At 39.1% G+C, this 14,028-nt stretch overlaps 1 protein-coding gene across 1 annotated transcript in view; it reads right to left on the reverse strand.

Annotated features, from left to right (window-relative positions):
• Nucleotides 1-3,679: 3,679 nt before the first annotated feature.
• pnpla2 (patatin-like phospholipase domain containing 2) overlaps nt 3,680-14,028 on the reverse strand; it is an 84,500-nt gene continuing 74,151 nt past the window's right edge. The window contains exons 7-9 of the mRNA XM_068046023.1: nt 13,248-13,380; nt 11,813-11,935; nt 3,680-10,916 (exon numbers count right to left, since the gene is read on the reverse strand). Coding sequence (XP_067902124.1) covers nt 10,658-10,916; nt 11,813-11,935; nt 13,248-13,380 — 515 coding nt within the window. The 3' untranslated portion in view covers nt 3,680-10,657. The remainder of the gene's footprint in view (nt 10,917-11,812; nt 11,936-13,247; nt 13,381-14,028) is intronic.

Raw genomic sequence — 14,028 nt, forward strand, 5'->3', positions numbered from 1 at the left:
GAGTAGACTGCCCAGTAAATCTGAGAGATCTATCTTTGTTGTGTCTGATCGTTAATGTGTAATTTGTACAATATATATATTGACTGTGACTTGACTGTTAATTCATGTTTAATTTATGTTGATTTTGGTTTGATTGTCAAAGTAACATTTATAAAAGTGAAATCTTGTCTGTTTGGTTTTTCTATTGGTATCAGTCAGTAAATTTGATTCTTTAGGTTTGTTGATCTCCACAGGGATCAGAACATTAACATCCACCTGTTTAATCCCCTCATAGCCTCATGCCTTCTATCTCTAACCTTCTCCAACCCTAGAACACTCACCTGAACTCTGGATTCCACTGAGTCCAACTACATATGCATCTCTTTGCCCCACCATTGGTGGCCGTGCCGTCAGCCGTCTAGGTCCTATGCTATGGAATTTCCTCCCTGTGCCCTACAGTCTCTCCACCTCTTCTCCTTTGAAGATCTTCATTAAAACTCACTTCTACAACAAAATTTTTAGTCACTCCTCCTAATTACCATTTTTCAGCTCAGCACTTAGTCTTTGATTATGCCTCCATGAAGTGCATTAGCACATTTTTCGACATTAAAGGTGAGTTGTTGCTGTTTCCAAAATATTGTTCAAAGCTAGATATTCCCACAATTTGTTGCTCCTCCCATTTATTTTGTTTGTCCTTGTTTGCTTCTGTTTGAGATTTTTGTATCTGGCAAGATGCTTTGTATTTCCCTCCTCATTCGCTCTTTCTTGTGCTTTGACCTAGAATGGCTACATTATATCACGTTGATGGAAGTAAATTCAAATAACTAAAGACAAAATAAGATATTGTTCATGATGACATTCTGATGAATCAATAAAGATCTCCTAATTAACATTTTGTTACAGCCAGGTGAGGAAGTGGGGGGCCAGGGTTTCAGGCTCCCCTCTTGCCCCTTCCTCTTATTTGACCACAATAGGGTTTATTCCTTTCAAACAGTGGTTGTGCTTACCACCTCCTTAAGTGTTTTACCATTTTCCTTTACTGAGATTGTGAAAGAACCAATCGGAGAGGTTTTCTTGAGTTTTAACAAGGAAGAGGTAAGTTTATTATGCTTAACACTAACCCGATTTAAAAATACTTCTAAAAAAGTTACACATTCACACAAGAATCATACACACAAAAATAGATTGCAGGAGGGAAAATAGATTTGGTGGTTGGATTAAAGTCCAGAGTAAATTGAACCTAAATACAGTCTGTAAATCCAGTAGTCCTCAGCTGAAGCTGTATTCTTGAAGTCCTCGCTAGTCAAAGTGCACTTTGGTTGGCTCACTTTGCTCAGAGTTGCTTGAAGGCAGAATTACAGTTGGCTCTCTTCCCCTTGTTGCTGGCTGTAGCCGTCTGTAGGCTTGGAGGGTCCCCCAGGCACAGACGGTTTCTCACTTGATATTTTATAGGGAGAGAAAAAGAGTGACGGGAGCAGCAGCCTTCTTTGCTGCTGTACATTCAGGTATTTTTATATTCGTTCCTGGGATGTGGGCATTGCTGGCTAGACCAGCATTTACTGACCATTCCTAATTGCCTTTGAGAAGGTGGTGGCCTGTTGCCTTCTTGAACTGCTGCAATCCTTGGGGGTATGTACACCAACAGTATTCCTTTTCTTAGACTTTGTAGTGGTTTGATACAACTGAGTGGCTTGCGAAGCCATTTCAAAGAGCATTTAAGAGTCAACCGCATTGCTGTGGGTCTGGAGTCACATGTGGGCCAGACTAAGTAAGGATGGCAGATTTCCTGCACTAAAGGACATTAGTGAACCAGGTGGGTTTTTATAACAATCAACAATGGTTTCATATTCACCATTAGACTAGCTTTTAATTCCAGATGTATTAATTGAATTCGAACCCATGTCCCCAGAGCATGAGGCTAGGTCTCTGGATTATTACTCCAGTGACATCATCACTATGCCACCACTTCAGTTACTGCTTGTCTGTGTAACAAAATTTCCAGTTTCTTCAGTGTTGAAAAGACAGTCAGATGTTTATCCCACTCCCTTTTGTTTTTAATGAGGTCCAAAGTCTAAAACCCAAAACTTCTCTTTGGTGGGGTTGGCAGTATTTATCCCCTGGAGGGACGTCTCCATTTATGAATGCCTCAGTTAGCCAAAGCATTGTTCTGGCTGGGCTTCTTATTGGACTTTTGTCTCCAGTTCAATCTCCTGGTATTTTCAATGTAAATTGCAGTGGCCATCCTGGCTGCTAGTTTTTAAAAAGTTACTGTAGGGTTTTTTTCCCCCATTAAAAGTCTAATGCAAATTTCCAACTAATGAAATTAAACATTTCTCATTTGGCATATAGGGTTTTCCTGACAATGTCATGACCTTAGGAGATCCCAAAGCACTTTATAGTCAATGATGTACTTTTGAAACGTAGTCACTGTTGTAATGTAGAAAATGCAGATCTGTACACAGCAAGCTCCCAGATGATGATCAGATAATCTGATTTTCTGATGTTTATGAAGAGATAATGTCAGGCAAACCCCACCTGCCAAGATTGAGGCACACATTATTTCGCCCCATGAACATTAAAACTTACAATTGCAAGCCCTGACCGGAAAGACATTTCCATGATAACAATGTTGAAACAATGGGGATCCAGCAACTGCTTCTCTAAATACACAGAAGTGGTCAGACCAGTTTTGGACACATAACTGGCTGGCTGGAGTTTTTGAATTTGAACTTCCAACCAAGGAGGTTAAGGAGACTGTTCCATATAAGGAACTAGTCACATGACTAACATGCAGGGCAACCTGGGAGTCTTTTTTGAATTTGAACTCCCAAACAAAGGAATTGCCAGGCAGAATGCCATGTGCTTCTGGAACTGAAACAAGAACATCTCCTCTCCTGCCTGTCTGCTCATCTCTCAGGGAACTGAAACCATTGAAGACAAGTGAAACTCAAAAAGAGAAAGGTTTGCCACATGAACAAAGTTTTAAGAAGAGTACTGGGCCCCAATGAAATGCAAGACTACAGCGGGCTCGAAAAACTGTAACAAGATATTGCCTCAAACTGTTCTACTTATCTTTTCTTCTGCTCTTTTGTCCCTATTTTGCACATTTACATCATGTGTGCATGCTAGCGTGAGTGCGCCGTATATCTATAGGAATGCACCATTATTAAAGTTTGAGCTTAAAGTTAAGGTTTTAATAAATTTACTCTTTCTGCTTTAAACCAAAGAAAGCCTGTTTGTTCTCAGTTATTTGACTGATAATTAGAAACTGTGAACAAGGATTCACGGAAAGAGGAGCTCAAAACACAGTGTATTTAAAATTAAAACCCTGTTACAGTAGGACCAGGTAAAGACAGCAAAAGACCCCTAGACATTGCTCACCTGGTCATAACAGATAAATATTAACCAGGACGCCAGGGATAATTCCCCTGCTCTTCTTCAAAATACTGCCACAGGATCTTTTACTTCTGCCCGAGACACAGTCAGGGCCTCGGTTTAACATCTCATCCAAAAGATGGCACCTCCAACAGTGAAGACTCCAATGACGCATCAGCCTTGATTAATGTACTCAAGTTCTAGACTGGGACTTAAACCCACAACCTTCTGACTCAGAGGCAAGAGTGCTACCAACTGAGCCGCAGGTAACACACAAACTATATAGGTAGATGTTAAGTAGTGAGAAGAAGTTCACAAATGCCAGTTAATTGCAACACTTTATTATTAATAATTATTAACTCAAAATAAGAGACTGAATATTATAACACAGCAACTGAAGAACAATGACGTGTCTACCACATTCAAAATTAGTACACATAAAATTATAGAAAATTAGGCTTCCACTGATGGCCAAATGGGTAAGCCAATTCCAATGCAGCAGCAAGATATATAAGCCAGAAATCCACAAGTTTGATTCCTGCTCTGTGCTGAGTTAGCTTTGGATCAGGATCCTTGGGTCGTGGGTGGGGTGTTGGAATGAGTACAGGAAGCTTTTAAAAAGTTAGCCAGAAGTCCTGCTCCCAATTGCTACTGCAGCTTGTGTGAGAGAAAAATAAAAAGAGAACTATGTATGTGCATGGGCAAGTAATTACAATCGGATGAGGAAAGATCACACTTGGGTGTGGTGCCCTTGACAGGTCAATGGGCTAACACATGGAGAATGGGCATTGTAGAAATGTACCAGAGATTTATGGAACCATAATCTAGCAGAAGTCAGTACCTTTACAGAGAGAGGTGTAAATTAGGATGGTTTACTACTTTCTAAAATGCTAGCATTCTGCAGGAAAACATTCACAATGGCAATCAAGTCCCAACAGGTTCAAAATCCTAAACATTAAATGTCCTGTGCAAATATTTACTGACTAAAAAGTGCTGCAGTCAATTATTTACAGTTGCAAATCTGTAAATAGAGAGCTTGCAGAGCAAACTGACCTTAGAACTGGCAGCTTAAAAAGACCAAACAAAATGGAAAAAATGAAATGAAAAGCCTTTCTATTGGTTTGCAGGACACAATGTAACATGAGAACACTTAAATGCATCACTTTTACCAGTTTCAATTTCTAGTGCCATTTCAATAGAACTTTCTTGGACCAAAGTGTCTGGATCAAAGTTAGCCCCTTTATTATTATTATATCAGAGTATACCAAGTAATGCTAGATAATTTTGTGCCTCCTGTGTAGTTATTAAGAGCTAACAAATAGATTTGCATTTTATCTAACTTTTAATATTTTCAGGAGGTCCCAAAAGCTTCACAGTCATTGAAGTACTTTAGAAGTATAATCACTTAAAAATAAGGTGAAACTTCCTCATGTTAAATATTGGAACGACCAAAGCCTTTGTCTTCAATTCTTTCCCTCAGCCACCAGCTCCAAACCACTCCCTACCCACGGTCTGAGACTGAACCAGACTGTTCACAACCTGACCCTGAGTGGACTTTCCAAACTCATATTCTCTCTGTCGCCAAGACTTCCCACTTACACATCTGTAATATGAGTGGTCTCAGCTGATCTGCTGCTGAAACCCTCATGTCTTCATTCCTCTAGACTTGACTATTCCAATGCTCTGCTGGTTGGCCTCCCACCTTGCACCCTCCGTAAACTCGAGTTCATCCTCAACTCTGCTACCTGTATCCTAACTCGCACCAAATCCCGTTCATCCACCAACCCTGTGCTCACTGACCTACATTGTCTTTCATTGCCTCCCAGTCCAGCAAAGCCTCAATTTTAAAATTCTCATTCCTGTTTTCAAATCCCTCCATGGTCTCATTCATCTTTTTCTCGAATCTCTTCCAGCCCTACAATTCTCCAAAATCTCTGTGCTCTTCGATTTCTGATCTCAAGTATTCCCAATTTTTGTGACTCCACCATTGGTGCCCATACCTTCAGCTCTTGAATTCCTTCTCTAAACCACTTTACCTCACTATCCTCCTTTAAGATGCTCCTTAAAACTACCTCTTCAACCAAAATGTTGGTCACATCCTAATATCTCCTTGTGTGGTTCATTGTCAAATTATATTTGATAATTGTTCCGGTGAAGCACCTTGCGATATTTTACTATGTTAAAGGTGCTATATAAATGCAAGCTGTTGTTTTCATAACTAGAAACAGTCAGAATACACGTCAAGCTCCACACTTAAACCAAGGTCCTTCTTTAGTTTGAAGCACATTGCTTTAAGCCAACTCTTGTTACATTGTAGATAATAAATCGAATATTGGATTATTTAAGATGTGTATTGGCAGAGAGGAGGGGAGGGAAAAAATCATGATTTTACCTCACTAAATTACAAAGATATCAACAGTCAGTTCAGCAAAAATCAAGCAGTTATTCTCCAGTTAGTAGCCAATTCAGAGAGGAGCTAAAGTCTGAAAAAACTATGGGGTAGATTTTAGTTTTCACTGCCTCAACAGTGATCTGGTGGAGCAGATAACCTCTTTATTGAACTCGCCCAGCTTTTGTTCCATTGTTTTCAACTAAATGACAATACGGTGGATCACTAAGGGCGATCTGCTCAATTGCATCAGTAGCTAGAGGGTGAAGATTAAAATCTACTCCAATATATACAGCACGAACATTAAAATTCTATGATAAAATGGAGCATTAGATCACATTATATAAAGTCACTGGACCTCTGCCACTTCCACAGTTCTATCAGTCCTGAAGAAATATTCATTTTACAGTACAGGAAACTATTTGGCTCATCATACCCATGCCAGCTATCTACCATTTCCCTCTAAACTTTCAAATGTTTCTTTTTCAGATATTTATTAATTTTTGTCTCAAAAAAAATCATGGATTTTACCTCCATCATTATTTCTGGCAGGGCATTCCGTATCTCACAACCTTCTGCATAGAACAATTTCTCCTAACCTCTTGTTCTTTTGATGATGATCTTAAATTCATGTCCTCTAGTTACCCAGTCTCTGACCAATGGAAATAGTTTTTCCCTATTAATCAGATCAAAATCCCTCATAATTTGGAACACCTCTCAGATGTAAACAAAATCCAACTAACCACTCAACACTAACCCAATAATCCTGTGAAGTCTGTAAGATGAATTAGTAAGAATATAGTGTGTAGAAGAACATATTGCACAGCAAATGAAGACCCCACCAAATTCCACAACATCCACTCACTATAGAGGATGCTGAAGTGGTACAAATTGAAGGAAGGAAGTCACACATGGAGAAAATGCCTTAGAAAGTGCACTTATGATAGATTTATTATCCCAAGCCATTCTTTACACAAGGATACAAAGGACCAGGGTTAACTGCATCTCAATAATCTTTGCAAGCCACAAAATAGTCTTTTTTTGGAGTCTCATTTTAATGAAAATCTTCCTCATTGTACAGTGGTTTTATATCAGTGTCTAGGGATTATAAAAGTGTATAATCAAATTATAATAGTACGAAGCATTGCCCACCATAGCTGCATAAAGAAAATTATAAATGGCTTCTGAAAGGTTTTCAAACAGTTACATTTTAGCCAGATGGGGACTGGGGGAAAACAAAGAAAGCTGCCCTTTAGAAAAGCTTACAAACTAATGCAATGGAGGAGATATCTAGAAATCATAATGTATGATGAAACCTAGCACTGCTCCTTCTCTATCCTCTCCTTAATTTTTCACTTTCAATAATTTATTAAGATTAGCATTAGTAGATCATCCAGCAGAGCTCCTTCACTAGAGACTTATACTGTGCATCCAACTATAGTGTGAGCAGTAATGTGATAACAGAATTTTGCAATCATATTTTGTAATTAAGCTACTAAATCATTTGAAATGTAAAATCATAAGTGCTGGTTTATGGAATGATATTGTTTTCTGGCATATGAAACACTTAGATAAGTTAAAGCTATATGGACCAGAGTTTCCAAGTTTGGAAACTAACTTATGTCAAGTTAGCTGAAGCTAGGTAGAACACTTGCAGCACGTCAAAATAACATCAATGCCTCCACACTAAAAGGAGGAAAAGAAGAAACCAGTTCTTAGCTCTCAATTGCTAACCATGACTCTGTTGCAAAATACATCTGGGGTATCAGTCTCAGCTATGATGCCCTCCATGGTTGGATAACTTCATTGTTTTGGTTTACATGTGGGTTTACACGAGGTACTGAAGAGCATCTGGCTGCTCAGTCAACCATATCCTACCAAGGATCAGTGCCCTCAGGAAAGGAACCTGGGGGGAGGGTGGGAAGAGTTTCATTTTAACATACACCAGTGTGGTCCTCCTCAAATTACAATCCCTCTCCCAACAAATCCACAATCCAGTCAATCACAATCTACAACTGTGACTTTACTCACCTCAGAGTTAAAAATAAAGTTGCATTTAATAAGTACAATTTGTTTAAATAACAAATCCATCCTCTTTTCAGCCAATAAAAATGGACTACATTTTCGTGGAATCCACATCTTTTAGGATGGAGCCTATGTACAGTCTATATAAACATTCTCGAAATTCATTTCAACAGACAAAAAAATCTTTCAAAATTCTTATAATAATGTAGATAAATCATACAGGGCAGTATATTCTTATTCCATAATATATACAGGATAATATAATTGTACTTTTTTCATTAAAATGTTATCCAGTGCTGGGCAGCACTGTGTCTATACAGATACAGACCCGGTATACAGATGTACAAGGGTGCAGATGAAATTGGTCTAAGCCAGTAGCATGACATGCGTTTATGGTGAATCAGCTTCAATGGGAATGAAAATCAAGTGTGGTGTTAAACGGGTGGCCGATTTGCTACAAGCCCATTTTGTGCTACTGGCAAAGACCACTGTGTCACTGAGCAGGCCCATATGGATGTACGCCTAATTTCCAATAGCTTCAAATTATAGCCAAATAATTAAGAGTCCCTAAAGAAGGGTAAAAAGTGAAAATCAGCAGCAGAGAGTACTTGTAGGCCACTCTTGCACACATGCAATGTGAAGGACTCTGCAATAGATTACTTGCCAACTCACACAGCCAAGGATGGGGCAAGACCTAAAGCAGAAAGTAAGAACAGTGGAGAAATGTATTATTAGTTCTACAAAATATAATTATGCATCAGATATTCAAATTAAGTCAACCATTTTTTCAGTTTCACGAGTTCAATGAACCAATAATGAATTTCAATAGCAGCTCCTTAGACAGCACCTTCCAAACCTGCGACCTCTACCAACTAGAAGGACAAGGGCAGCAAATACATGGGAACACCACCACCTGCAAGTTCCCCTCCAAGTCACACACCATCCTGACTTGGAACTATATTGCCGTTCCTTCACTGTCACTGGGTCAAAATCCTGGAACTCCCTTCCTCACAGCACTGTGGGTATACGTACCTCAAATGGACTGCAGCGGTTCAAGAAGGCAGCTCACCACCACCTTCTCAAGGTCAATTAGGGATGGGCAATAAATGCTGGCCTGGCCAGCGACGCCCACATCCCATGAATGAATTTTTTAAAAAGTTGTGCCAGGAGATTAATCCACACTGGAAATGGTGGATTCTCTACACTGTCAGATGGGGAAAGGGATATCTATAAAATACATAGTGCCCTATATACAAACTCAAAAATAAAAAATATATACTACATGCAGAACAGTCCATTACACAAACTGTAGGCTCAGAGGATTGTGTATACTGCTTTAGGACACATGCACTCGTATTACTCCAGCTCCAGTGCACTGAATTGAACAGTTACTAAAAGATACCTTTATGGAGATGTAGCCCTGCCAAAACTGCCCATTGAATTACAGTGGCACAATGATAATTTAAGTGATTAGATTCAAAGGATATTACATAAAGAAGTGCAAATTTATCTTGGACAGTAGAACAAGACAGGCAGTATCGCATTGGCCACCTGTTATACACCCCACTCAGTACCACTGACCTGTACAGAAGTGAATATCAGGCGGGAAGTATAGCAGGTGCCCATTTTACACTGTAACCCAAGGTGAATTTCTACTCCTACATTTTTTAAATAAACTTCAGCCCTCCAAACCACCTGCTGATTAAAAGGTGGGCAGGTGACCTATTGCTGGTCTTGGCTGTCTAGATGTGGGAGAGCAGTTCTTTGCTTTTGCTTTACAAGTAACGGAATACTGTACATCTACAGGTAAGTAACACAGAAGCTGAAAGCCAGTATCTTGAGTTCAGTTGACAGACTTACACAAACGACACATCAAAGGAGTTTCAAAACATAGTGGAGTAGAAACAAAAAAATAAAATAACCTTAAAAATAAAGTGTTTAAAGTTGAGATATGAATCTAGTAGTCTACGTACATCACAAAAAAAAACTTCTGGAAACAATCCATAAATATAGACAGCTACTTTTCTTGAAATACAGCAAAACTTTTAACAATAAATCCAGAGGTTAAAAAAATTTTTTAAAGCATTTTAAATCAAAAGATTTTAAGTGGCAGTTTAAACATTCCACTTTTTAATCATTCAAACTAAAGTGAATCAAAGACTTTAAAAAAACAGTAGCTTAGAACTGCATTGATTTGACATAAGAATGTTGCACTGATCCTATATGTATAGTGGTGAGGTATGAATACTTATTCAATCTTCAGTTAGCCACTTCACTAAAGATTATAATTTTTGTAAATATGTCCCATCCCCCACTTCCAGTTATTTATGATATTAAATTCATCTTTGAATCTTTGGTCACACTTAGCTTTCCACTGCAGATTTCTCCACAAATATAGGGATTCACAATGCCATTGAGAGATTGAATCCACTATCCCACAGCTAAATTTAGCTTCAAAATTCTGATTGAATAAAGTCATTGAAATCCATTTTCTCCAAATAATTTATATTGCTTAAAAGCAAAGAAATAAATTCTTTGTAAAATTTCAATTCAGGTTTCTAAAAGCAATAAAATATTAAAAACAACAATTACCACAATGTAGACTGTTCATCGAGTATTGTTCTACTGAAGTTACAATATTAGGCGTATCCCCAACAATTAGACTTGTCACAAACAGGGAGAAGTGGTTAACAGAAAATATTTGTTCAACTGGAACAGGTTTGTTGAGAGGCATGGCTTCATGTGTTGAACGCACAATTGCATAAGTTTTACACATGGCACATTGGTGCATAAGAAAAACATAAAATGTTTGTGAAAAATATTATTTGCCAGTAACATGACACTTAGGAGGAAGAAATGCTCTGTGTGGATAGGAGCTCCTGCCAATGGTCAAATCTGGTCCCCATGGGAGGCAGAGGGTTTCATCTCCAAGCCAGGATCGAGATCCTGCTGATAGTCAGAGGCCTGCACTTTCCAGTTGATAAGGGGCATGCTGGGCCATAGGTGACGCTGGTACTCTTCACATTTCAAAATCAGATCCATCACTGAAGTATTGCTCCTGACCCACTTCTGAACCGACCTGTAGGTAGATGGTCTTTGTGGAAAGAAAAGGCTTTGGGTCCTTTGTAACTTCATACAATATTGCAGTCTGGAACAAAGAGAAGGAAACAAAATGAGGAAAAGCCAATCATTTTAAAAAGTGTTTAAACAGGTATTAATATAGGAGCAAGACGAGCTGTCTTTTCTCCCCATTAAACACACCTTACTTATGAGAACCTCTCCTGAAATGGATGGGCACCAGTTCCCCATACTGCTCAGTAGATTAACACAACACTCATTGGAAGGAAAATCGGTGTTAGGTTGGCAAAAAGGAAACTACCATGGAACAGGGGCAGAGTTTTCAATGAGGAATATGTCAGAGAGAATTCTACATGGTGATGGGATTGAGTAATAGCAGAATTTATATCAATTTAATCAAAGCACTTGCCCCATCACAACACCTACATCATGAGGAGCTGGTGGAGAGGGGGGGAAACTAATCAGAAATATAAAAAATATAAAAAGAAAGCCAAGTATGGCCAAAGATGAATTTAATGTCATAAATAACAGAAATAAAGTAATGAATGTGCATTAAGCAGTTCAGCTGATCTCAGCCAGGGTAGAAGTTGCAGTGTCACAATTGGCCTCAGCTCACCTGTGAGGAACAGAGAACGAAAAAATAAACAGCTGGTCCTGATCATTATCTAGCAACTTCTGATGCAAGCAGCATGTGTGGATGTTGGGTATCAGAAGTACTTAGTGGGTCTGCGATAGATAAGTCCCGTGATGGAATAGTTCATCAAATGCTTAAGAAGGAAGTAAACACATTCGCGGTGGTCGGGGAAATCAAAATGAAATGTTATTTGTCCCAATCCCATTAACAAATGCAGGATTCCGCATAGGACTGACATGTTAAGCATGGAAAATGTACTTCATGTTGACAGCTTTAAAGCATCCAACACTGCAGTCAATAGTTGCATGGTTACTCTGATCAATTATCAGTACCTTGCTGAAAGACGATGTTCCAGTTTTGCCTTGGCATTCATGACACAATACCACAAAATACTGGCAATCTGTTCTTTCATCCAGTCAATATCTTCTGGGAGATCAGGCAACCATTCCAACATTCTGTCAGGTACAAAGTATGAAGAGACAAGATTAATTAAATCCCTGTTTGCATATCCTCAGATTGAGCAATAAGGGCAGAGTAGGTCATAAAATAGAAACTCCCAACATGTATAAAGCACTCCTTGATCTCATGCTGCATGACAACTTTGCATAGTACACATTCTGGAAATGCCATGGGTGGCAGACAACACTACTCACTTCAGTCCGAACCAAATACTTCCACATCAATAGCAATGTCATATAGTCACAATATAGTCACTTTCTTTTGGAACAGATATAGAATACTGGGACACAAAAGAGAGTTTCTGATCTAAATCAACATGATTCAAAAATACAAATCATGAGAACAACCTGTAATTTATAAACATACCCTGGACAGTGCTAAATATTCTGGCCCTTTTCTGTTAAGCTTGGGCAAAATTTTGTTTGATAATACTTCTGTAATGAGCCTGGGGACATTTTACTACATTAAAGGTGCTATATAAATACAAGTTGTGGCTGTACACGAAAACCCTGTCGGGTAACAAGCTGTGGGCAAAAGCGTTTCAGGTAGGCAAATCTAATTAAAACTTTGTGGTTATCCTATTAGACAAATATTCCTCTCTTTTCAGGTGAAAGAAAAGTCAATGGGCAATTTCCAGCTTATCCCATGGAATGTCAGCAACTGCAAGAGATTCCAAGCTCCCTGAACCAACCATTTTTCTTTTAATTTCCAACTAATGCAGCATAATACTGAAAAATAGCCTAATTATACAGTACTGAGGCTACTTGAAAACCAGACTTAGTTCCAATATTGAAAGATGAACTCTATGCTACAAAATAAGCATTAGAAATAAACGTCCACTTTCTCCATCTGTCTTCCTTCAATTGGACAGGTAGCTCCATGCCGTGGACCAATAACTTCTGACAGCTGCAGTGGCAGACAGCACTGTGCAAGCCAAGACTTGCTAGGGCTAATTCCACAAGCTCATGCCCCATTGCAGAAGTCATTCTTGAAAGTAGCATGGTTCAGAAACATGGCTACAGTATTGTAGTGATTATCTACTCATTATCTAACCCAGTGCTCCTGCGAATGTGGTTCCCCACTGGGAGCACGGGATTAGGGAATTAGCTCCATTAGTTTTACCTTCTCTTGAACTGAACCTCAGTTATTCTGAGGTGCTCCACCTAACAGCTTCGTTGATAATAGCCAAACCATGCAGTTCAATGCATACTTCAGCTGATTAGAAGATTTCTGATTTCCCACTACAGGCCCAGAGGACAGTGAATAGTCCCTAATGATGACATGGAGCAACAGAAATTGCAAACTTACTTTACACTGAATGAGACTGCCGATTCCAGAGGCAAGGTGTATGGAAGCATCATGGCAGAGACTAGGCGGACTGGCAGCATGTTTGAAAAGATTGCACGGAAACTTCTTTTTTCAGCACAGGCTTCAATTAGTGCTGAGTAAAAAGAACATGAATACAGAAAATCAATCAGCTTCCAATCAAAACAAATTACTATGAACATGTATATAATCTTTTTGTGGGGGAGGGTCAGCTGATCGGTCAGCAGCTCTTGGAGGCGGGACTTCCTGCCTCAGAGGGCGGAAGTCCTGCCTGATGCCAATTAAGGGCCTGGGCCATGCAAAATCACTGCGTGGCTTCTAGGTCCAGTTGAGGTGGGCCTCTCCCCCAACTTTTAAGCTGGTGGGCGGGGCTTCTGCCGCCATTTAAATTTCCAGCCATAAATTGAGCTGTCCTGACAATTGCACAACCCAACAAGCGGGGGCAGAATTTCACATGAAAAGCAGTCAAAAAACAAGTTTGGAAAATTAGGTCTATTTTGACAGAAATCAAAAATTCATCAGCATCAGGATACATTAGGAATGAGATTTTTTATATATTTTTTTTAAAAAGCCCTGCTTGTATTATAAATCAATTTAAATATATGGAGCTTCCCTGAAAGCGCAGTGATCAAAAACATTACTTAGTGCAATGGAGTATTAAGCCACATAGACCAGATAATCTCATCCAACTATCCACAGGTAGCTGGAGATGAGAACATTTTATGTATGAATAGATGCATCAAAGCAAGCTACTTTTTCATGG

Source organism: Heterodontus francisci, chromosome 14 (genome assembly GCF_036365525.1).
Source record: "Heterodontus francisci isolate sHetFra1 chromosome 14, sHetFra1.hap1, whole genome shotgun sequence".
In the NCBI taxonomy this organism is placed as follows: Eukaryota; Metazoa; Chordata; class Chondrichthyes; order Heterodontiformes; family Heterodontidae; genus Heterodontus; species Heterodontus francisci.